The sequence below is a fragment of the Myxocyprinus asiaticus genome, chromosome 5 (assembly GCF_019703515.2).
Source record: "Myxocyprinus asiaticus isolate MX2 ecotype Aquarium Trade chromosome 5, UBuf_Myxa_2, whole genome shotgun sequence".
Taxonomy (NCBI): Eukaryota; Metazoa; Chordata; class Actinopteri; order Cypriniformes; family Catostomidae; genus Myxocyprinus; species Myxocyprinus asiaticus.
In genome coordinates, this window is record NC_059348.1 from 51625961 (window position 1) to 51652263 (window position 26303).

The following is a 26303-nucleotide window of genomic DNA, read 5'->3' on the forward strand; positions in this document are numbered from 1 at the left end:
ATTAAACTATATTTTTTTCCAAAATTACAACTGTCCCACAGTTGCATAATTTCCACAACACAAAACCATTTTGCCCCAAATAAAGTTCTTTCATAAAGTTGGTGTACTTGTTAACCAAGTCGACAAAGGTGTCAGAAAGCATGCTTGAGATTAAATATGAGACAAGTGAAGTTTGAAATAAATGTTAAGGTGAATATCACTTGTGAGCAGAGTATTTTTATTGGGTGTAATTACAAGCTGTTATTTTGCCAAATTATGTATTAATTAAAGGAATATTCTGGACTCAATTCCAGTTAAGCTCTATTGACAGCATTTGTGGCATAATGTTGATTACCACAATTCGTCCATCCTTTTATTTAAAAAAAGTAAAAATCTTGGTTCCAGTGAGGCATTTGCAATGGAAGTGAATGGGGCCAATTTTTTTGCGTTAAAATACTATTTTTAAAATGTATAGCCACAAGATATGTAAATAATATGCATGTAAACATGATTTTAGTGTGATAAAATCACTTACTAACCTTTTCTATGTAAATTTATTGCCAATTTTAGAGCTCCATTGCCATGATGATGTAATGTCAACAAACACAAAAATGACTGTAAATATGATGATTTAAAAACTTTTAACAGAAGAATTCATGTAAGTGCTTTTATAAAATTATAAGCTTCACATTTCTGCCTTTAAACCCCTCCAAAAATTGGCCCCATTCACTTCCATTGTAAGTGACTCTTTTTTTTTTAAAGAAAAGGAGGGATGAGTCGAAATTCATTTTTGTGGCAATCAACATTACAAATGCTGTCGATTGAGTTTAACTTGTATTGAACCTGGAATATTCCTTTAATTCTATGTATTTAGGATACATAAAATTACACTTGTGAAATAAGCCTTAGTCAGACAAAGACATCATCCAGTTTATCTCAAAAACATTAAAAATGTAATTTCCATCAGCATCATTTACACCATATAATTATATTAAACACAATACAGAATTTGAGATGTGCTGGAAATGACAATGTGGTGAAAACTTTCATGACTTTCAAATGATTTTTTTTTTTTTTTTACAAAAATTACCTGAATCTCCTACTACTCATATACATTGTGCAGAATCACTGGACATTATAAGTAGATAAATAAAAATAAAAAAAGTAATAGCTGAGATTTTACTTTCTAATAATCAACAGGGCTGAAAGTGCACAAAGTTGAAGAAACCATTAAAATGCAATCATTCCGACATGACTTCAACACAATAAAAGTGTATTGTGATGTCTGGCTAAGTTTAGCAGAAGTTAGCAAACTGGCTAACACTGAGTACAACAACTTTAATGTTTCAATCATGCATTAGATTTTCATCTTGAGAAAACTCTTTCTTTAGCCTACTTTTTGGTTGTTTCCCTTTTACATAAATGGGCTGTAAATGGGCTTTTATATAAATGGACTAAAGAATTTTTATCCAATCTAGATAATATGATATGTCTTTTTCCGAACAGAATCTAAACTTACCAGTCTAAACGAGCGGAGGACAGATAGACCCTCCACATTGGAAAGACCCAACTCCATCAGACTCAAACACACGATGATTCCATCAAAGATATTCCAGCCCTGCTGAAAGTAATAGTATGGATCCAGAGCGAAGACCTTCAGCATCATCTCTGCTGTGAAGATTCCAGTGAACACCTAGAGAACACGCTAAGAACGTTACATTGAAATTCTAATTTCTGATGCTCAAAACATGGTGCTAAATCTAGCTATCATTTATAGTAGAAACAAGCTAGCCAAGTTCTCAGAGGTCAAGAATTTCAGCAATGTGTGCGAACGGGAGAATATCGCCAAGTTAACACCTTAGCAGGACAAAAACGTCAGCGCATTAGCCTTTAATCAGCCAGGCCGATATTTCTTTCCATCACTTCAATCGTCCTTACCAGGTTTCCAACACTTAGCATGCTGTTGAATTCATCAGTCATGGGGTAGTGCTCCAGTGCCATGAACAATGTGTTGAGCACAATGCAAATAGTGATGGCCAGGTCCAGAAAGGGGTCCATCACCATGACTTTAACTCCATCCTTTAGTCTTAACCAGGCTGGAGAACATGTCCAGATCAGATACTTCTTGGAAAATTCATACCAGCATGGAGGACATTTCTGATGAACTTCTTCGAGTTCTAAGAGGAACCAGATATATGAAGGTCATGAGGAACCAAGAAGCCAGCATACAAACCAAGGAACCTTGAATTAGCTTTCAACTTTGTACTTTGAAACAGACTCAAAAATAAGTGAGAAAGATCATGCAATGTTTGGACAGACTAAGACCAAGATAACTGTCAATCTCACCATCGATGGCATCACTGAAGAAGCTGACAGAGCTCAGGCCTCTCTTCCTGCGATGAGGCGGGACTTCATCCTGCATGTAAACAGTTGGCTTGAGAACTGCGGTGGTCTGGTCTTTTTGACACCCTGGCTCCTGTCAATCAAAATGAACATCAACACTTCAATAATACAACACTAGAGAACAATACCTGATAAAACTTCAAATAAGTGGCCAGAATGTACTGCTGTATTTAGTGGATTTGTACCGCAGTCGCTAGGACAATACTACACAATCACACACTGTACACCCCATGCCACTGCAGCGACATCGATTGTTTAGTTTGTTGTATATTTCTGTTGTTCCACCAGATTATTGGGGTGCAAATAGCTGCACTGTGTGGCAGATACTATTTACATCAGGGTGCAAATAGACACTCCATTTAAAAAATGAATTGATCTCATCATTTGACCACAGGCTGCGGAGGGCAGTAAATCCTTCATATGGGCTACTTTTATGGTACTTTTGTTTCCTATTTGGAGCTTGACAGTATCGACTCAGCCAATGGTGTGAATTTAATGTGGGATTATCTGTTTGAAAAACCAATGGCAGAAAATGGGAGTCTTCAGGAAACTTATTAGGAAACAGTCAATATTCTTGCAATATTATTTGGTGTTGCTAGTGGCACAGAAACTACACACCTCACCTTTAAGGTGTGCTGAAGCTAGTACGTATTTATTTTTCTTTTGTTTATCCATCCAATTTGACAACTTCCAATATCATCAAAATATATTCATATAAAACTATGAGCTTCACTGACCGTGTCCTCCTTCACCCTTTCCATGCTGAATGTTGGCAAAGATGTGGGCGTGTGTGGCCCGATGCTGGTGATGCCGTTCTGGTCCAGAGAAATGTTTAGTCTGCCGTTAAGGGTGAAGGTGGGCATCAAAACCTGTGAAGAGTGACTTATGATGCTGCCCGTACGACGCTTTTGCCACGGCGTTGCCATGGAGCCCGCCCGGCTCCGCATGTCATCGAGGACACTGTGTTCGTCATCGGCAAAGTCGGCCTCGGAGTTGTTTCGTGGGCGGAAGGTGAAGATGCTGACTTGGCTTCCACGACGAGTGCTCAGAGGATGAGACGAGAGAGTCGCCAGGAGAGGGTGAGCTGGCTGGAAAAAGAAATTAATTCAATTATATGTATATAGGACTTTTACAGTACAAACTATTTCAAAAAATACCCAAAAAGACTATAACAAAACATACTTTCTCATCAAACGGAGATGAGTTGTCTTCTATCTCCTCAGATAGAGTTCTGTGCGATCTTGTTTTGCTGCGACATGGTTTCATGGAGTCTTTCCGGGAGAAAGGAGACGGGGAGAATTCCGCCAACTGGGCCAGCTCAGCTTCTTTTCTACGTTGTTTTGCTAAAGCCTTAAAATACACCAAAGCCAAAATAAACATGATCGCATCTGCTGTTGATTTTGCCATTGTTCTCATTATATTGAATTACTATAGTTTTATCTGCTGCTACTATACAGTATATATATATATATATATATATATATATATATATATATATATATATATATATACATACACATATATTGGAGCATATAGAAAAGTATTTTAGGTATTTTAGTATTTTAAAGTCAACATGAAATGACGTTTACAACCCATTGTGCTTCCGCAATCAGGCTTATTTCTGAGTGAAAAAAATGAATGAATAAATTAAAAGTCTGTCAAAACCCACCATTTGCAAGAATATGCTCTGTTAAAAATTTAATTGATTTAATCATTTGGCAACAGGCTGCTGAGGGCAGTTTTCAGGCCAAAAAAACAAAAAAACAACCTAGCCTCACAGAATGAACATTACAATAACTACATTTTTGCAAACTGACTTTTACGTGCCGCGTTCTACGTTTCGCCGCAGTTTCCTGGTAAACACTAGAAGAGCTTCAACAACTGTGCGTTTTATTCACTTTCACACAAATCATGAGAACAACAGCTGATTATGACTTTATAAACACATATTTTTCGCTCTACTACTCACGCACTGCTATGATAAGATAACAAAACACTTTTACTATCATGCGTTATTTGAAAAACAATACATTGCAATGCTTGTATTACAGACCCTCCTACATTTACACACTTATTCCTATGTGATTAGCTTGCGTGGTAGCTCACCTCGGAAGCCTGTGGTTCGAGACCAGTCAATCATGCAAGCTGAAACATGAGACGAGAGTGTCATAGATGCAACACGAGATGACGTGTTTGCTTCAGAAAATGTGCTTTCATTTATCATTTTCTTTTAGAACACTGTCAGTTTGGTTTAGGTTATGGGAGGTACGTTTTACTCATTAAAACCTCCATCTAACATCTTGTATGATTACAACACAATTTCACTCACTTTTGGCCATTTCACTGGGAAACTGCAGCCAAACGTGTAATAAGGCACGTAAATTCGTTTTGCAAAAGTGTTGCTACGGTCGTTTAATGTTCATGGGACCAGGCTGCAAAAAAAGTAGGGTGGGAATTGATGTTATCTATCAGGAGTGGATTAGATAATGAAAAGTGGGTGTTACATATATATATATATTTTTTTAAGATTCAACGCAAACCTCGCAAATCTAATGACTAGTCCTTCCCTGAGAAGCCTGGTTCCTAGCTAGTTTTGTTATTTAACAATGAATGGACTGGTAAAACCATAAATTACAAAGAAGTCATCCAATCAGACTAGAACTGTCAATTTCTGCCCATGTTCTCACAGATTTCTGTGCAATATGCATGTTCCTTGGGTGGTCCACAGGTATGCCGTCTGAGGTTGAGATTAATTCGCAAGTTCACGTGCTGACTTTCAACACTGCTAATAATTACTAATGAAATAGATCTAACCAGGTTGGATTTACGACAATGTGTCATTTCAGACTTCCAGTTAGTGGAGCTTGATTGTTTCAGATTGCGTTAGTTTATAGGAGTCATACCCTCTGTTCTTTGCGTAGATGTTCCATTGCCAGCTGAAACTCTCTTTCTTTGGCCCAGGCCTCTGCGATGGTCGCCTGGTTCTGCTCCTCATACGCCATGGCCACCACTGCCAGGATCAAGTTCACCAGGTAAAACGAACCCAGAAATATTACCAGCACAAAGAAGATCATGTAGGTCTTGCCTGCTGACCGCAAAGTCTGCCAAGAAGACGAAAGAAAAGTATTAGTCTTTATGATATTACTTTATGATTAGTCTTTATGATATGATATGGAATTTTTTTCACATTTTTGTTAAAGTACTTACAAAATGTAAAAATGTTTGTCACATGAGCTGTAAAGTTGTCTGAATTGTCCTTTAGAGGTGAGACTACTTTTCTAGGTGGGTGAACATCTAAATTAATTGTGTTAACACTTTAATTCCTGTTGGTAGAGTTTGCTCCATTTATAGGAATGTTCATGGTTCAACACAAATTAAGCTTATTCGACAGCATTTTTAGCAGACGTTGATTCCCACAAAAAAAAAAAAAAAATCTACTCATCCCTCCTTTATTTAACAAAAAGCAAGAATCGCATGTTCAATAATGCACTTACAATGGGAGTGAATGGGGCCGGTCCAAAACATAAAAATAAAAAATAAAAATTCAAAAGCTGCAAGATGAACACATTGTATGTGTTAACATCATTTTAGTGTTAAAAAATCGCTTATTAAGCTCATGTGTGTAAAGTTTTATCCAGTATTACAACTTAGTTGTTATGACAACATAACGCTGGTGAACACTGTAACATGCCGGTAAAATTTATTTTTATCAGACTAAAATCATGTTAACAATTTTAATGTTTAGGTCTTGTGGCTATTCTTTAGAAACAGTATGTATTTTAATGTTTCTGGACTGGCCCCATTCACTTCCATTGTAAGTGCATTACTGAACATGCAATTCTTGCTTTTTGTTAAATAAAAAAGGGACAGGTCGAGATTCACTTTTGTGGTTATCATCAATATTATACCACAAATGCTGTCGATTGAGCTTAACTTGTATTGAACCCAGAACATTCCTTTAAACAGTGCTTTACTGATAATTACAGATATGAATTGTCCCTTATAAGTCCAGTCCTGGTATCTGTGCAAGCGAAAGTAACCGTGATTACTTATTTAGTTGGTCATGAGTTGAAAATTTGGTGTGGCAAATCTCTGTCTTTCTCGGGAAGGAGGAAGCAGGAGACGGGTGAACAATCCAATGTGAGTTTTTATTTTCAACACTTTTCAGTGTACACAAATTTTGCTTGTCAGCATAATCAATAAATACAAAAAGATTTACTTTTCAGCAGTCACATTAACACAGACACACACACATCTCCGTGCGTCTATCTTCTCGAACTGCGACTCTGGCTCCTCTTTATCTCTTTCCCAGCTGATTGAGGTCACCCGTCCCCGTCCCCAGGTGTCCATCCTTACCGCTCGGCCACACCCTGCTCACCAAATTTGGATGTAACTTTGCACAGACAGGGCTGATAAGCAATTATTGTTCGTTAAATATAATGTTTACATTATGGTTTTACTTTCGAAAACTGTTTATTCGCTGTGATGCACAATCAACCGCTAGGCTTCCATTGCAAGTGCATTTATTGGGAATGCATTTGCCTTTCGTTTATACACACTGAGGGATGAGACTAAATACATTTATGTGGTAATCATCTGTAACAATGCTGGCAACGACAGGCAAACGATGATGATGAAGTGTAGAACCTAAGCGCAGTTTAATACAAACGTGAACAAAACATGGACCGGACCGGACCGGACCGGACCGGACCTGACCTGACCTGACCTGACCTGACCTGACCTGACCTGACCTGACCTGACTACCAAACAATGTTACAACACACAATACCTGACAAAGGACCAAGGCAAACACGAGGGTATAAATACATGGACAAGAGAGAACACATTACAATGATAACCAATGAACACACAGAACTCTAAACAAGATAACGAGACAATAAACCAATGAAAACAAGACACATGGAGAGAAACAGGATGATCACATGACTTGACATGGAAACAGGGAATAACATGACATGGAACACATGACTAAAACAGGAACTAAACTTCCAAAATAAGAGACATCAACACAAAACATGAACAAAAATACATAAAACCATGACATCGTCAGCAGGCCACATATGCTATCATACAACTTTCATTGTATTTAACCTGGAATTTTCTTTAAAGCTGGGGTTTGTACCTGATGGTAGAGGTTTTCCCAGTAGTCTTGTGTCATTAGTCTGAAGAGAGCCAGGAAGGCCCAGCCAAAAGTGTCAAAACTTGTGTAGTCATAGTTTGGGTTCCGACCCGTTTTCAAACAGTCAAACCCATCAGGGCACTTCCTATATTGGGAAGAAATGTGAAAATATGTGGAAATTGCATAGGTGAACTAAATGATCATAAAATTATAAATAAATAAATAATAAAAAATATTATATTTTTGCATGATGGAAATGTGCAAAATTTAGCACTGCAACATTATTTTTATGACAATTAAGCATATCTTCCTGCCAAATAGTCTTTACCAGATGTTGTCATTCCCATTATTCTCAATGGTGATTTTCACCAATGATTTTGTTTTTAAACATTTTAATCAGCCTACAATAAGGGCAGTATATCAAATACAGGCATTCTATAGAAATACAAATACTTAAAAGAAAATGTATTATTTTTTGCATTACAGAAAGGAGAATGGGGGTGGTTAATTAAATATTTATCCATTATATATATTTAAATATATGTATCTGTATTAACTGTATAATATATACAGTGTGTGTGTATATATATATATATATATATATATATATATATATATATATATATATATATTATATGTTGTTAAAAAATTATGTCAATTGTCAAATAATGTCACAATACAAAATTTTACATTTTATAAATTGGACATGTTCTTGACAGGTCAAGAGATGAAAAAATGAAATCAGATTATAACAATTCCACAATGTATTACATAAAACATTATTATCTTAAACTTTGTATTTCATAAACACAATAGCAGAATTAATAAAGACAGTATATTAAAGAAAGGCAGCGGTCACATGTGTTGTTGCTCAAACAGAAGATTATAAGGAAACAGATGGGTATTGAGTTGCAGTTAATTTATTTTTATCTAGGCCTCAGTCTGTCCCCTCTTTCTCTCCGTTACCATGGTGACATTAGGTTTGAGTGACAGGCCAAGCAGAGGACAGACGCATATCATTCTAACAGAGGGATCATTTAGTAATGGAACTGCCAACAACTGGACAGCAGAGCTGCAAAACCAGGGCATCTGTAAATCTCTTGCTCAAAGGCAGAATGAGTTCATATATCATGATCTCCCTGACAATATGTTTGCATACACACAGGTTTATATAATACAGTAAAGTTCAAAACCATGGATTGTGACAACATAACCGAAAATATGATGAAGACATAGTTCTAGAGAAATACTGAGGAGATGTGAAATCAGTTTCATCAATTGTTTCATCGCTCAGCTGACCTAATGGGGTTTTCGGTTATGTTTCATTTACACCGTCAGTCAAAAGTTTGGGCACATTTGACTGAATTATGCTAAAATAAGATATTTCTGATTTGTTTAACATTTGATCAGTCTTGGAAAATCTGAGCACAGTTTCAGAAATTGTTGAGATCCCTTCCAAAACTCGTAAGACATGTCTGAGTGTGAGATTACTGTGGTCTTCTCCTTAGAAGAAAATCTGATAAGCAGGACACCTATGCATAAGTCCCAATATACAACATCAACAATCAAACGGTTTAAGCAAAAGCCAATTGACACAGGTAAATTTCTGCCCATTACCCCGATTTTGCTTTGCATCTAAACACCTTTACCAGCATTCTTACTGATTTATCTAATGTGTGCAAGTGTTGCATGCATGCTTGTTTGCATTTTGAAGTCAAAAGCAGAGAATAACCTGATGAGTTAAAATCTCTGTTTTTTTTTCATTGTCTGATTTTTTGGTGATTTTTGGTAGTTATCAGCTTATTGGTGTGTATGTAAGGCAATGAAAATGACTAAGGGGGAAAGAGGGAACACCACGGCTTTGCATTGGGGCACATAATCTACGCCACTGGTAAACACACTCATTGCTATCTAGGAGAAATAATGGACAAATTAAAGCAATATTTCACCCAAAAATGAAAATTCTCACATTTACTCACCCTCATGCCATCCCAGATTTGTGGGAATTTCTTTCTTCTGCAGAACACAAACAAATATTTTTAGAAGAATATCTAAGCTCTGTTGGTCAATATAATGCAAGTGAATGGTGCCTAGAACTTTAAAGCCCCAAAAAGCAATCCATACGACTCCAGTGAGAAACAGATCAATATTTAAGTCCTTTTTTCATCTAAATTCTCCACCCTGCCCATTAGGTGGCGATATGCATGAATAATGTGAATCGGCAAAAACAAAAGAAAGAATGTGAGAAGTGAAAGTGGAGATTTATAGTTAAAAAGGACTGAAATATTGATTTGCTTCTTACCTTAACCTATCAAATCACTTCTAAAGACATGGATTTAACCACTGGAGTCTTGGATTAATTTGATGCTTTTTTATATATATACTTCTGTGCTTTTTGGACCTTCAAAGCTCTGAACCTACATAGCTGAGATATTCTTCTAAAAATCATTGTTTGTGTTTTGCAGAAGAATGTAAGTCATACACATCTGGGATGGCATGAGGGTGAGTAAATGATGTGAGAATTTTAATTTTTGGGTGAACTATCCCTTTAAAGAGATCTCATTTGTTCTTTCCTACACGTCTGGTCCAGTTAACTGTCAGAGAGAGATTAAGTTAACAGAATAATTCTATTCAGTAGGTGGGAACGGGGTTGCCATGAGGACAGAGGTACTCAGCTCTCTAGCGTAACATTGTCCTGGAGGTGGTTGCTGCTTGAAATGGTCGTAAGAGTGTCTCTCGTGTTCTGCGACTCACACAATTGTGCTGACTATGCTTGCAAGGGCTGACCTGCCATATCAAGTCAAATCAAGTCAAGTCATTTTTATTTGTATAGTGCTTTTCACAACACACATCGTCTCAAAGCAGCTTTACAGAAAATCATGCATTAACAGAAAATGAAAACTGTAGTATCTATAAAGTATAAGAGTCATCATTGTGTAGTTTTTTTATTTATTTTTAATTTTTTCTCCCCAATATGGAATGCCCAATTCCCAATGCACTCTAAGTCCTCGTGGTGGTGTAGTGACTCGCCTCAATCCGGGTGGCGGAGGATGAATCTCAGTTGCCTCCGCGTCTGAGACTGTCAATCCGCGCATCTTATCACGTGGCTTGTTGAGCGCGTTACCATGGAGACATAGTGCGTGTGGAGGCTCCACATTATTCTCTACGGCATCTACGCACAACTCACCACGCGCCACACCAAGAGCGAGAACCACACATTATAGCGACCACGAGGAGGTTAACCCAACGTGACTCTACCCACCCTAGCAACTGGTCCAATTTGGTTGCTTAGGAGACCTGGATGGAGTCACTCAGCACGACCTGGATTCGAACTCGCAACTCCAGGGGTGGTAGTCAGCGTCTTTACTCGCTGAGCTACCCAGGCCCCTATTGTGTAGTTTGATTAAATATAATTGTAAATTGTGTATAAAAATAAATAATTAAATCGCTAAATCATAATTGTATTTAGAACCCCAATGAGCAAGCCGAAGGTGACTGTGGCAAGGAACACAAAACTCTATAAGATGTTGGTTAATGGAGAAAAATAACCTTGGGAGAAACCAGGCTCACTGTGGGGGCCAGTTCCCCTCTGGCTAAACAGCATGAATATAATGCCAATAATTATTATTTATATGTAGTGCAGGTCATGGTTTAAAATTAGTAAACTAAGTAAGTGTTAAGGGCCAGTGTTTACACAAAGATTTTGTATGAACTGTAACATTAATGACTAATGTCTTTGAAGTCCATCCTGGATTAACTGCAGAAGTTCACATTGATGCATTATCCTTTTTTAGTTGGCCAATGAAGGCTTTTGTTGGCAAATAATTGAAAGTCTATCTATTCTATTTTAAGATTGATGTCCATCAATAGACAAAGGTGATGCAGGCAGAGATTAGTGAGGTGCATCGCAGTTCAATCAGCAGGTCATTTCGGGGAAGTCTATCCTAAGTCCAAGGTTCAGGCAGTGGCATATGAAGTATCCCATGTCTTATGGTTGGAGTTTGCATCAGTTCATCCCCTGAAGTCCATCGTAATAGACTGAAGAGATGTTTGGCTGGCACCGGCTGCATTTAGTCATCATCACTCAGAGACACATAGCAGTGGAGTCCAACACCAAGCAGGAATGGAGGTGGATCTGGCTGGCTCTGGATATGAATCCCGAGGTTGAAACAGGGAAACAAATAGAATAATATTAGCATAAATTCCATAAAATTTTTTGCAGAGTTATAGAGCATGATAAATGTTTCTGGTTCCGGCTGACCTAACTAAAGCAGCCTAATTGTGAGTTGATGGATAAATTAGGTGTATGCCTGGCTAAATAGATGAGTCTTTAGTCTAGACTTACACTGAGTGAGTGTGTCTGCATCCCGAACAGTGTTAGCGAGACTATTTCATAGTTTAGGAGCCAAATAGGAAAAGGATCTACCTCCTTTTGTGGATTTTGATATTCTAGGAACTATTAACAGGCCAGAATTTTGTGATCGTAATGAACGTGATAAAATATATTTGAGCAGCTTATTTTTAGAGGTTTTTGGCCCAAAAATGTGTACCTCTGTTTTGTCGGAATTGAGTAGAAGGAAATGTCTGGCCATCCAATCTTTGATTTCATTGATACACTCTGCTAATTTGGAGAATTGTGAAATTTCATCGGGTTTCAAAGAAATATAAAGTTGGGCATCGTCGTTGACGATTCCTGATAATATTTCCCAGGGGAAGCATATATACGGAGAAAAGCAGAGGTCCTAAAACTGATCCCTGTGGCACTCCATACTTAACTTTTGATTGATTTGACAATTCCTCGTTTACACAGACAAAGTGGTAGTGGTCTGCTAAATAGGACCTAAACCATGCTAATGGAAGTCCACAAATGCCAACATAATTTGTGATCTATGGTGTCGAAGGCAGCACTAAGATCGTCATGGTTACTGGTGTAACCTCCGTTCCCTGATGGAGGGAACGAGACGTTGGTGTCGATGTAGTGACACTAGGGGTCACTCTTGGGAGCCCGAGACACCTCTGGTCTTTGATAAAAGGCCAATGAAAATTGGCGAGTGGTATTTGCATGCCACTCCCCCGAACATACGGGTATAAAAGGAGCTGGTATGCAACCACTCATTCAGGTTTTACGCTGAGGAGCCGATATAAGGTCCGGCCATTTCAGCGGGTAGTTCAGCATTGTGGCAGGAGGGACCAACGTCTCGTTCCCTCCATCAGGGAACGGAGGTTACACCAGTAACCATGACATTACCTATCTGTCACTCACTCGACGTTGGTGTCGATGTAGTGACACTAGGGGTCCCTATACAAAACGCCACAAGGCTGAACTGTGTTACGTGAACTGGCGGTGTGTGGTGGGCAGACTTGCTGTGTGCCTCATAGCCAGCACACCAGGTCGACACGTAACCTCCCCCAACACAGTTATGAGTGTCGAACGGCCCTTTTTGGGGACAATTCGACTACCTAGAGATAGAGACAGGCTTAACCCAGTCGTGGCCTCTTTCCCCTTCTCTTTTTCCACTCCCTAAAAGAGAAGGGGGATTATCCGACTGGGCCGCCAGGTCTAGTTGGGGGGTGTCCCTCCCAAAGGAAGGACACCGCAGAGACCACACCTCGCCCCAAGAGAGGGGGGGATATTTAAGTGGAAGAATACATCACATGGTCTTTCCAACCCTGTGGAGAGCCTTCAAGGTAGATTCTGCCCAATGGGGGAGGAGTTACTACAACATGGAGACTGGGGCAGAGGGGCTCTGCCCAAGGAAGACGCAGTTTGCCAGCAGGGATATTGAATTAGCGGAAGATATAGATCGCATGGGGTTAGCCTTACAGGGAACCGCCACATGCGGAGCACCTACCCCAGAACCGGGCTCTTAGTTAGCACGTGTACTGGGCTGGCAGCGAGTCTCTCCGAAAACTCGACTGCCACAGGGCTCGGAGGAAGTCAACCAGGGAACAACTTTTGTGAACACTACTGGGAATTAACAGCGCACGTCTTCAGCTCAAAAGGAGGTGGAAGGCGCTATGTGCAAGCGATACACCCGGCCGGCTATCCCGGGCTTATCCGCTTGTGTTGCGTGCCACTACCTGGGACGAAACCGGTTCCACCCAGAGGTTGTAGAACCTTGCACAGGTGTTGGGTGTTGCCCAGCCTGCTGCTCTGCAAATGTCTGTTAGAGAGGCACCTCTGGCCAGGGCCCAAGAAGCCACTACACCACGGGTAGAATGGGCTTGTAGCCCTACCGGGGGCGGCATGTTTTGGGCGAGATATGCCATAGTTATGGCGTCAATGAGCCAGTGGGTGATGCTCTGCTTGGAGACAGCGCTTCCTTTCCGCTGTGCACCAAAGCAGACAAAGAGCTGCTCAGAGACTCTAAAGTTCTGCGTGCGATCCAAATAGATGCGTAAAGTGTGCACCGGACACAGCAACGACAGGGCTGGGTCTGCCTCCTCCTGGGGCAGCACTTGCAGGTTCACCACCTGGTCCCTAAAAGGAGTGGTGGGAACCTTGGGCACATAGCCCGGTCGGGGTCTCAGGATCACGTGAGAATAGCCCGGACTGTACTCCAGGCACGATTCGCTGACAGAGAACGCCTGCAGGTCACCTACCCTCTTGATGGAAGTGAGCGCAGTCAGGAGGGCAGTCTTCAAGGAGAGTGCCTTAAGCTCGGCTGACTGCAAAGCTCAAAGGGGGCTCTCTGTAGACCCTGAAAAACTACAGAGGTCCGATGAGGGAACGAGGCGCGGCCTGGAGGGATTCAGCCTCCTAGTGCCTCTTAGGAACCTGATGATCAGATCATGCTTCCCTAAGGACTTACCATCAACTGCGTCATGGTGTGCTGCTATGGCAGCAACGTACACCTTCAAGGTGGAAGGGGACAGCCTCCCTTCCAACCTCTCTTGCAGGAAGGAAAGCACTGATCTGACTGCGCATCTCTGGGGGTCTTCCCGACGGGAAGAACACCACTTAGCGAACAGACGCCACTTAAAGGCATACAGGCGCCTCGTAGGGGGAGCCCTAGCCTGAGTGAACGTGTCTACCATCGCAGGTGGGAGACAGCTTAGGTCTTCCGCGTCCCGTCCAGGGGCCAGACATAGAGATTCCAGAGGTCTGGGCGTGGGTGCCGGATGGTGCCCCTTCCCTGAGAAAGAAGGTCCTTTCTCAGGGGAATTTGCCTGGGGGGAGCTGTCTCGAGGAGCGTGAGGTCCGAGCACCACGTCTGGGCGGGCCAGTAGGGTGCTTACCAGGACGACCTTCTCCTCGTCCTCCCTGACCTTGCACAGGGTCTGTGCGAGCAGGCTCACTGGGGGAAAATGCATATTTGCAAATGCCAGGGGACCAGCTGTGCCAGCGCGTCTATGCCGAGGAAGGCCTCGGTCAGGGCATACCAGAGCAGGCAGTGGGGAGGATTCTTGGGAGGCGAACAGGTGCACCTGTGCCTGTCGAATCGACTCCAAATCAGCTGGACCACCTGAAGGTGGTCTCCACTCTCCCTTGAGGGTAACCTGTTGTGACGGCGCATCCGCCGAAGTGTTGAGGTTGCCCGGGATGTGAGTGGCTTGCAGCGACTTGGTGCTGCTGACTCCGTTGGAGGAGACGGCGGGCGAGTTGTGACATACAGCGGGAGCGCAGACCGCCTTGGCGGTTGACATATGCTACCGCTGCCGTACTGTCTATCCGAACTAGCACGTGCTTGCCCTGGATCAACGGCCGGAACCTCCGCAGGGCGAGCAGAATTGCCAGTAACTCGAGGCAGTTGATGTGCCAACGCAGCCGCGGACCTGTCCAGAGGCCGGCGGCTGCATGCCCGTTGCCAACAGCGCCCCAGCCCGTTTTGGAGGCGTCTGTCGTGACCACGACACGCCTGGAGACCAGTTCTAGGGGAACACCTGCTCGTAGAAACGAGAGATCGGTCCAAGGGCTGAAAAGACGGTGACAGACCGACGTAAGTAAGGTGCGCCATCAAGGAGACTGAGTCCAACTCCAAACCGAGAAAAGAGATGCTCTGAACCGGGAGGAGCTTGCTCTTTTCCCAGTTGACCCGAAGCCCTAGTCGGCTGAGGTGTGAGAGCACCAGGTCCCTGTGTGCACATAACATGTCTCGAGAGTGAGCTAAGATTAGCCAGTCGTCGAGATAGTTGAGAATGCAAATGCCCACCTCCCTTAACGGGGCAAGGGCAGCCTCTGCGATCTTCGTAAAGACGCGAGGAGACAGGGACAGGCCGAAAAGGAGGACTTTGTACTGATACGCCTGACCCTCGAACGTGAACCGCAGGAAGGGTCTGTGTCGAGGAAGGATCGAGACGTGAAAGTACGCATCCTTCGTGTCTACCGCCGCGAACCAATCTTGATGCCGGACGCTCGCTAGAATGCGTCTTTGCGTCAGCATCTTGAACGGGAGTCTGTGTAAAGCCCGGTACAGTACTCGCAGGTCCAAGATTGGCCGCAACCCACCGCCTTTTTTTGGTATAATAAAGTAGGGGCTGTAAAACCCTTTCTTCATCTCAGCCGGAGGGACAGGTTCTATCGCGTCCTTCCGTAGGAGGGTAGCGATCTCCACGCAAGGTAGCAGCATTTTCGTCTTTCACCAAGGTGAAGTGGACACCGCTGGACCTGGGCGGATGCCCGGTGAAGTGAATCGCGCAGCCGAGTCGGACGGTCCGGACCAGCCCTCGTGACGGACTGGAAGGCGCAAGCCATGCGTCCAAGCTCCGCGCAAGTGGGACCAAAGGGACAACGTCATCGGATGTACCGGCGGGGCGGAGCTCGAGGTGCCACACCACGTCGTGGCCGTGCTGAGTCTGAGGACATCGAAGCACTTACCTGGCTCCTTGTGACCACCCCCGGAACAGCCTGGGACGGGGAGGAAGAGGCCTGTCCTCGTGACCCGTGGAGACTGTCACATCGGGGGCAGATTTGTGCCACAGCTGGGCGCTCAAGGCGGGAGACCGCCGTTGGTGCGCTAACCTGCCAAATGGAGTGGTGGACGGTGGTCGTGATGCCAGCCGTACACACCGGATATGTGACCCAGGGAACAAGGAAACCACTCTTGCTGAGCTCTTGAGTACTGCAGACACTTGGGCATGCAGCGCAATTAAATGCAAAAGGTAACAAAAAGATGAAGATCTGCTTACCAGCTCCAGAGCAGTGGGTTTCGTTGTCCCTGGGTCGCCCGTCTCAAGGGCGCTTTGAAGCCTTTCACGGGTTCTGGGCGGCCGCGAGACGGGTGGCGTCTGCTTCCTGCGGTGGGCTCCACGCCGGGGCCAGGCCGAAGGGGCGGGCTGCGGCGGAGCCGGTGCAGTCACCGCAGGGGGACGCTCTTGGCGATGAGTAGATGGGGTGCGGGATCTTGAGCCGTGCCGGGGCAGGATAAGCCGGCTAGCATCCATCTATTGCTCTACCATCGAGAACTGCTGGGCAAAGTCCTCGACGGTGTCGCCGAATAGGCCCGCCTGGGAAATGGGACCCCGGGGCAGAACTACCCTCCTGCAGTTCCTTTAGCGCCTTGGCGGACTTGCAGGAGAGCCATGGCGTGCAGGGCGGAGGCGGCTTGTCCAGCGGCACCGTAGGCCTTGGCCGTCAGAGACGACGTAAACCTACAGGCCTTGGATGGAGGCTTTGGGCACCCGCGCCAGGTGGCGGCGCTCTGTGGGCATAGGTGCACCGCGAACGCCTTCATCCACCGGGGGATTGCCGAATAACCCTTGGCCGCCCCACCATCGAGGGTAGTGAGAGCGGGGAAGCTGAAAAGATCGGGACCAGGCAGTAAAAAGTGCCTCCCGCGACCTTGTCAGCTCTTCATGCACTTCCGGGAAGAAAGGAACGGGGCGGGGCATGGCTTTGAGCGGCGCCGCGAGCCCAGGAACCAATCACCGAGCCGCGAGGGTTCAGGGAAGAGCGGTGAAATCCACTCTAACCGACGCTCGCGGCTGCCCGGGAAAGCATGTCGTCATCTCCGCGTTAGCCTGTGACTGGGCGATCGACCCCGAAGGGAGGAGCCCAGCTAAGGCTTCCGACTGGACGAGCCCGCTCTCCGATGCTGCGCTCGAGAGCTCATCACTTTCGCGGGCTCCGAATAAGAGGTCGAACTCGCCGTGAGACGAGCCGGCGGACTCACCTGGAAGCCCGATCGGAGCAGATGAGCGTGCTGGGGAATGGGAGGTCCGCGGGGGGATACCTGGCGGAGGCGGTCCCATTGGGGTCCCCAAATCGCCCCCAGTGCTAGTCGCGCTGGCCTCAAACCCGTGGGTAAAAGGACCGAGGCGGGAGCCTCTGGGGTGGCCCGCTTTCTTACAAAGGCGAGCCGTGACCGCAACGTTGCCATGGACATATTCTCGCAATGAGAACATGACCATCCACGAACGCTGTCTCCGCGTGAGCAGTGCCCAGACACAAAAGACAGTGATCGTGACCGTCAGAAGGCGAGAGATAACGAGCGCAACCAGGAATAACACACAATCGGAAAAGCATCTTTAAAAAGACGCGTCTTTAAAAAGATGTTCTGTGTGTGCGCACTTTTAGAGAAATATATACTCTTTTAGAGGGGAAAAATGCTCTTTCAGAAAATATACTCTCTAGTTTTTCTGCCGAAGCGCCCAGGGGCGTTCTCTGCAGTGCACCAGTGCAGAGGAGGGAGAAGCCGCTTAAATGCACCGTCAGATCCAGCAGAGGTGAATGAACAGTAGTATTTAGCTCAGTGAGCATGACCATTCAGCTCCGAAGAGAAAATCTGAATGAGTGGTTGCATACCAGCTCCTTTTATACCCGTATGTTCGGGGGAGTGGCATGCAAATACCACTCGCCAATTTTCATTGGCCTTTTATCAAAGACCAGAGGTGTCTCGGGCTCCCAAGAGTGACCCCTAGTGTCACTACATCGACACCAACGTCGAGTGAGTGACAGATAGGGAACTAAAAGCACTAGAAGAGAAATGCAGCCGCGATCAGATGATAAGAGCAAGTCATTTGTAACTCTTATAAGTGCAGTCTCTGTACTGTGATGGGGCCTAAATCCTGACTGAAATTGTTCATATATACTATTTCTCCATAGAAATGAACATAGTTTGGAGGACACTACCTTTTCTAGTATTTTCAACATAAACGGGAGATTTGAAATCGGTCTATAGTCAGCCAGTTTTCCATGATAAAGCTGTGGCTTCTTAACAAGCATTTGATAACTGCCATTTTAAAGTCCTAAGGATAGCGAGGATTTAATAATATTAAGAAGAGGTTCTGAGATTACAGGGAAAAGAGCTTGGTTGGTATTGGATCTAATATACATGTTGTGGCTTTTGTTTCTATAAGTTTTGTTAGCTCTTTATGACCTATGACAGCAAAGGATTGAAATTGCTCGTGAGAAAAGTTATGAGATACTGTGTTCTGTGGTACTGTGACAGATGATATAATTCCAATTTTATTTCTGATTATTTAAATTTTATCAGTAAAGAAATTAATGAAGTAATTAGTGTTGTGCTGCGATGGAATACCTGGTTCAGTCGAGGCTTTATTCCAAACCAATTTAGCCACATTACTGAATAAACACCTAGGATTGTATGTGGTTAGTGTGGTTATGAGTTTGCCCATAAAAAACTGTGCCTGTCTGTAGCTACAGACACTACACTTCCATGCACTGCGAAATACCTCTAATTTTGTATTCTTCCACTTGCATTCCATTTTCCAAGCTGCTCTCTTGAGAGCATGAGTGTGATCAATGTACCATGGTGCGGGGCTTTTTTCATTAATTTTCTTTAATCGAAGGGAGGCGACACTATCAGGAATGCTAGAGAAGACTGTATTTATATTTCTGATATTACTTCAAGTTCTTCTAGACTTTTTAGCTCACTGAATATATGAGATAAATCTGGAAGATTATTAGTGAAGCTATCTTCAGTGGTCGAAAGAATAGTTCTACCTGAATGATAGCGTGGTGTAGATTGAGTAGCATTAGCTTACAAGATATGAGGTAATGATCTGAGATGTTATCGCACTGTGACATAATTTCTATAGTTTCAATATCAGCTCAGAATTAAATCTAGTGTATGATTATGGCAATGAGTTGGTCCTGTCACATTTTGTCTGACTCCAAGTGAATTTAGAATATTGATAAATGCTAATCCTTATGTGTCATTTTCATTATCTATGTGAATGTTGAAATCACCAACAAATAAAGCTCTATCCACAGTAACTACTAGATCTAAATTTGCAAATTCACCAAGGAAATCAGAATACAGCCTGGGTGATCTATATACTGTAGCAAGCGCAAAAGACGACAGAGATTTGTTTACTGTATTTGACAGTCGCATTAAGCATTATTAGTTCAAAAGACTTAAACTTATATCTTGTCCTCTGAGTAACACCAAATACTTCACTGTAAATTGCAGCAACACCTCCTCCTCGACCCTTCAGGCAAGGCTCATGTTTATAACAATAACCTGGGGGAGTAGATTCATTTAAACTAATATATTCATCCAGTTTAAGCCAGGTTTCGGTCAAAGTGCATCCAAACTATGATCTGTAATAATTTCATTTACAATTAGTGCTTTGGTTGAAAGAGATCTAATGTTTAGTAGCCCTACCTTTATATGATGTTTGTCTTCAATTTTTTTGTTATTTTCAAGTTTTACCTTAATCAGATTTTTTTCTAAATGATTTAGGGAGGGGTTTGTGTTTTGTAGTTCGGGGAATAGACACAGTCTCTATGTTTATGTGACCTGTGTGACGTCTCAAGGCAGCTAGCAGACATTCGGATTAGCCAGTTTGTCTGCTTCCTGACCTGGGCCCCATTTAGTCAAATACTATCACTATTAAAACTATAAGCCAAATTACTAGAGAGGAGAGCGGCACCATCCCTGGAGGGATGGAGTCTGTCTCTCTTTAGCAGGTCAGATCTACCCCAAAAACTCTTCCAATTATCTATAAATCCTATGCTATTCTCCGGACACCACTCAGACATCCAACCATTCAGTGACACTAATCTACTATAAACCTTGTCACCACGATGAGCAGGGAGGGGGCCAGAGCATATTACAGTGTCTGACACCGTATTTGCAAGTTCACACACCTCTTCAACATTATCTTTAGTGATCTCTGACTGGCAAATCCAGACATCGTTAGTGCCAACATGAATAACAATTTTAGAAAATCTACATTTAGAATTAGCCAGCACTTGTAAATTTGATCTGATGTCAGACGCTCTGGCACCGGAAATCTATTTAACAATAGTGGCTGGAGTCTCTATTTCCACGTTCCGTGCAATAGAATCTCCTAAAACCAGGACTCTTTCAACATGATTCTCAGTGGGTGCATCACTGAGTGGGGAGAATCGTTTGGAAACCCTAACAGGCACAGGAGAGTGCCGAGACGTCACCCAAACGCCCTGCTGCGGGGGCTCTACAGCCAGAACCAAAGTGTGTGTGTTGCTTGCTGTACTGCCCACATTCTAAACAGTATCTACTGGCTTCTCTTTCTCACTGACCTCCACTAGTGTTCGGATGCGTGTCTCTAATTCATTAACCTTCTTCGGCAGCCTGACAAATTCCTTACATTTATCACATGTAAACCCCTCACTGTTGACGGAAGAAGCTATAGTAAACATGTGGCATGCAATGCAGGAAGCAATAATTTGAGTGGATGTCATGACTTACCACAATTGTTTGTTGTTGTTATGGTTGTTCTTGAGCAGCGAGGGTTTGAGATTGATGTAAATCCCTCAAGCAATTTTTTGCTGTTGTTGTGTTAGTTCCTGATCAGCAGATGTTTGAGATTGATGCAATAATCCGTGTAAAACACAGAGAAAACAAATGCACACAGTCGAAATGTGAGATGTAGACAAGTGGAAAAAAGAAAAGAAAGAAAACGGGTGCGTGCGGTAATATACACGAAGTTGAAACAATAGAAAAGCGGGAAAAAAAATGAAGCACATGGTAAAATGGCAAAACAATAAGCGTAGAGGAATAATCACTGCTAAGCATACTAGTAAGCTACAAACAGACTCGTGCAGCATGCCGGCATCAACCGGAACAGGAAACAGGACAGCTTAATAGCGAGTAAGCGAGTATGCAAGCATTTGAAAACATACTAATCACATAAATATGTGAGTAAATAGATTCAACTCACAACAGATTACGGTGTACACCATGGTTTAAAATGCTAATTCTCTTCTGGGGTTTAAGGCTACAAACTAAACCACTCTCTTATGCTGTCTACTGTTTGCAACCACATTTGTATTGGGAGAGCGTGCCTATGATGACTAATTTTTCACTCAACCCTTTCTTTAGTCATGTCTTTCCATGTGGTCAGTATAAATGCATTTTGACTTCTTAAAAGCACAGCACAAACTCAGGGAGTCATTTCTACAACCTATAATCTACAATCCATACCCTCATCACTATCCATGAGACTTTCTCAGTCTTTATCTCATTTCATGGCATTTTCTCTACCCTGTGACATATAAGAGAGAGAGAGACAGAGAGAGAGAAGAACAGTCGTAATCCCCAATGTTCTGTTGTGGTAAAAACAGCCATTAACAAACCTACAAAAGGGTTTAGGAGGATCAAAAGTGAATTTAGAGGGGAAATCCTCTCTGGTGCGTGTGGCATCAGCCGAGCAGAGCGGTGATAGGAATTCTCAAAGTGTTTACTGTGCAAGACCGCAAACTAGTATCAGAGTTAGTGTGAGGATGATATTAGTTACATGTTATGGAGAGGAGCATGAGGTATATAGTTATTAAGGATAGGTGTTTCTGAGCACAACTTTTGATAAATCTCTTTTTCAATTACAAAATACTATTTAAATAGTAATGAACACTCATAGATATCAAAATTATAAACAAAGAAAATCTATAGTCTGCTCGAAAGTTCAAGAATCAAACAAAGGCAGACGGTTCCTTTTGTTGGAGAAATCTAAAATCATAAAAAAAAAAAAGGTTCCAAGGTACAATTTGTAAATTGTCAAATAAAACCGCCTTAACTGAAATTGTCTATTTCATTTTAAAACGAAACATTTGTAAAACCAGACGGCAGTTGTGTCCGATTGTAGTTAGTCTTTAAATTTTTTCGCAATGAAATAGCCGAGTCTTATAAAGGCAGTTTTACAGTATTTGATGATTGAAGTATGTTGTGGAGCTTATAAAGTGTAAAGCAGATTTTTGTGAAGATTTTTACAGTGTCAGAAGGTTAATATATTAAATTTAGCATTTAATAATATAAACGATGTTACTGCACCGTAAAATATACAGGCATCAAAATTACATCCCGTAAAGCTTGTAACATGGTTACCGTATTTTTTACAATGAATTTCTGGCAACAACAACCGCCAGTATTTTACCATAAATTTAACAGATTTTTTTTACAGTGCCAGCGTGGTCATGCTAATTCAGCAGACAAGGGCTGTTGGATTTACTGGTTTAAATTTTTTTTTTACGTTTTATAAATTACAACAGTTTTAAACTGTAAAATTACAGGATGTCCTGTAAAGTTGTTTACATAATTATTCTCGCAACCACAGCTGCCAGTTTCTTTTTATTTATATTTTATTTTTTTATTATTATTATTATTATTTTTGTAAAAACAACACGATTTTTTTTTTTTACAGTGTGTCACTGGCATGAATGACAAGAACACAATATGAGAACAGCTAAGTGTACACCATATGGGCTTTGAAAAAAAGAGAAGCATTGCTGGTCTTGTTTTGGATGTGTGAAATTTGTCTGAAATTTGTTAAAATACTCTTCGTATCCCAGCTTTATATGCAGAGGAAACTATAAGTAAGCCATTTATTAATTTCCACAAAAAGTAAAAAAAAAAAAAAGAAACTGTTGCGGGACTATCTGATTGGTCGTCCAATGGCAGACAGAAAACAGTCATTATTTTTGCAATATTAGTGCCACAAGGTTGCAGTATTTACACACTTCAGCTTTACAGTTACTATTGCTTTTATAAAATGACAGCAACAGCAATATTATAAAATATATAAATGTTTTTATTATGGCAGTCGATTTAATGCATTAATTTAGTACAATTAATTAGATTAAAAAAAAATAACACAATGAATCATAATAAGGTGATGTTCAATGATATGGAGATAAAAACAAACAATATTTTGACTTTTAAGCCACATTTTGCATTGTAGAAAAGCTTAACTTGTCTGCTGCCTCAATATACTGGTGTAATGTATTTGAATGATCTTAATTATAATATTTATTATATTATATTCATAATTATTTCAATTATTTAATTCTAAATGATCTATATTTGGGGGCGAAATATTGATTATATGCGATTAATTGTAATTAATTCAATTAATTCATTGGTATATCATGTAATACATTTTAATCAATTGACAGCCCTAGTTTATATTAAGTTACATTTATTAATGATAATAATCTGAATAAAATACATTTTCCACCAAGTAATATAGTTCAGAAGCCTAAGATGTTTTCAGTTGCCAAACATCATAGCAACTTGTCGCATTAATATTATCTGTTTTATAACAGAAAAATTTGTATGGGTCAATCCTTTAATAAAAAATATTGGAGTATAATACACTTTATAATAAAAGTTTAAGTGTTAAATCAGTGGAGTGTCATTTATATAAAGTAAATCTTTAAATATCACAGGAACTTAAACTAAAAGGTCCCACTAACTTGTGTCTCAGCCTCAGATATGATCATAGATCAGAAGTTCCATGCTTTTAACACTATGTACTGTAAAACGTGATTAAAAAATAAAAAAATTTTTTGTCCCTTTCAGTTCTTTCCGTAGTTTAACGCACATCATGTACAACTGACAGTTTTATAAAGTTGATTTGCCAGGTGGTTTTAAATTCATTTAGACATTAACAGGCTGTAAATAGGCTAAAATAGATGCGTATGAGAAAAAATAGTTGCTGGATTTGCCAAAGTTTGGTAGGTTCATGGCATTGTGTCTTAATAAAAGAGTTTTGCAAATAACCCAAATGCCCTGGCTTGTGACTTAAAGTTTGCAAATTCCTGGAGCACTTTATATTATGATACTCCCTGCTAACACGCAGTGAACCAGTTGCGTAATTTATTCGTCCTTTTTGGTAATTTCTTACTAACTGGCAATGTAACTGCAGCATCACAGGCCCATAATTTCATTACCATTAATTCACAACATTGTTGTGGTGAAGGGGGTGTGGACGAGCAACGTTTGCAGACAGCGAGGCCAGGAGAGACAGAACGGTAAGGATTGACACCTGTGGGAAATCATCTCTAACAGCTGTTTTGTGTTTGCAGTGAGAGTGGAGAGGGATAAAAGGGCAATCCAGATGCCGGAGGGAGGGAGCGAGAGTTGCACACAGCAGTGTGAATGTGTGCATTTATTTATGTGTGTTAAGCTGAAAAGAAAACCTGTGTTAAAAATACAAATATTTACATTGACTGTTCACCTGGCCCTCGCTTCCTCCTTCAAAGAGAATTTGTGACTTGTCACAGTGGTGCCGAAATCCAGGAATTAGAAGGAAGAAACGCCATCATGGAGTCCTCGCCATTAGCCAAAGTCATCAAGACTCTTGTTGGCATCCACCAGACCCAACATCAAGCCCTCCTGGACTTGAAGCAGAAGCAGCATATCCAAGTCCTGCTCCAAGCCCAGGCGGAGGACCGACAGGTATTGCAGAGCTTGATGGTCCAGGGGAGTACTCCAGCCGTGACCCCGGCCACAGCCATAGCCCAGTCCCACATCACGCTCACGAAGATGGGGCCACAAGATGATCCAGAGGCCTTCAGTGAGCTCTTCGAGCGGGCGGCTGAAGCATGGGGCTAGCCCAACACCCAGTGGGCAACCCGATTGCTGCCATTACTGTCCAGGAAAGCCCAGCTTGTGGCCCAACAACTTCCAGTCATGAACGTCATGGAGTACACATACCTAAAGCAGGCCATCTTGCAACGGGTCAGCCGTAACCATGAACAACACTGGCGCACAGCAAATGCAGTTGCCTGTTTGCCTTTGCCCAACAGCTCCACGATGCCTGTCGGAGGTGGCTGCTGGCAGAGGATTGCGACGCCAAAGCTGTCATCGACCTCGTGGTACTGGAGCAGGTTAATGGCCGGTTACTGAAAGGAACGGCTGAGTGGGTCCAGTGCCACCGGCCAGCGCCACTGATGGAGGCAATCCAGCTGGCTGAGGACCATTTGGTGGCGTCTTCAGGGGCCAGCGAGCCCTCTTCTTCTCTCTCCCCCTCTCCTCCACCCCCCCCCCCCACGTCCTGTTCCTATTCCCTGGAAACGGGGAATTCCGACCCTAAAATCGGTTCCACAGTCCCATGGACCTTTCAACTCACTGGTTTTTCTAAACCCTCTCCACTCTCCCCCACAGGCTGGTGAATCTGTTGGGTGTGGGTGTGAAGTCTGGGCCAGTCTGCTGGAACTGCAGGGAACCTGGGCATTTCCAGGACCGATGCCCAGTGATGGAGGTGGAGACATTGGTCCGGATCCCTGATGTGCCACAGGCTGCCCCCGATTGAGCAGGAGCATACCGGATACCTGTGAGTATTAAGAGGGGTACATACCAAGCCTTGGTGGATTCAGGTTGTAATCAAACCTCCATTCACCAAAGCTTGGTTTAATCCGAGGCTTTGGATAAAAGCCGGCGGGTGAAGGTAAGGTGTGTGCATGGGGATATCCAAAATTACCCTGTAGTGACGGTCACTATTCAATATCGGGGACAAAAACATAGTGTTGAGGCTGCGGTTAATTACCGTCTCACCCATCCACAAATCTTGGGAACGAATTGACTGGCATTTACTACCTTATTAAGGGGAATGACGG

The 26303-nt window shown here is 42.5% G+C and overlaps 1 protein-coding gene across 1 annotated transcript in view; it reads right to left on the reverse strand.

Moving 5' to 3' along the window:
• LOC127440671 (sodium channel protein type 4 subunit alpha-like) overlaps positions 1-26303 on the reverse strand; it is an 86742-nt gene that overhangs the window by 40163 nt on the left and 20276 nt on the right. The window contains exons 8-14 of the mRNA XM_051697404.1: positions 7526-7667; positions 5286-5483; positions 3565-3732; positions 3120-3470; positions 2326-2455; positions 1918-2156; positions 1499-1672 (exon numbers count right to left, since the gene is read on the reverse strand). Coding sequence (XP_051553364.1) covers positions 1499-1672; positions 1918-2156; positions 2326-2455; positions 3120-3470; positions 3565-3732; positions 5286-5483; positions 7526-7667 — 1402 coding nt within the window. The remainder of the gene's footprint in view (positions 1-1498; positions 1673-1917; positions 2157-2325; positions 2456-3119; positions 3471-3564; positions 3733-5285; positions 5484-7525; positions 7668-26303) is intronic.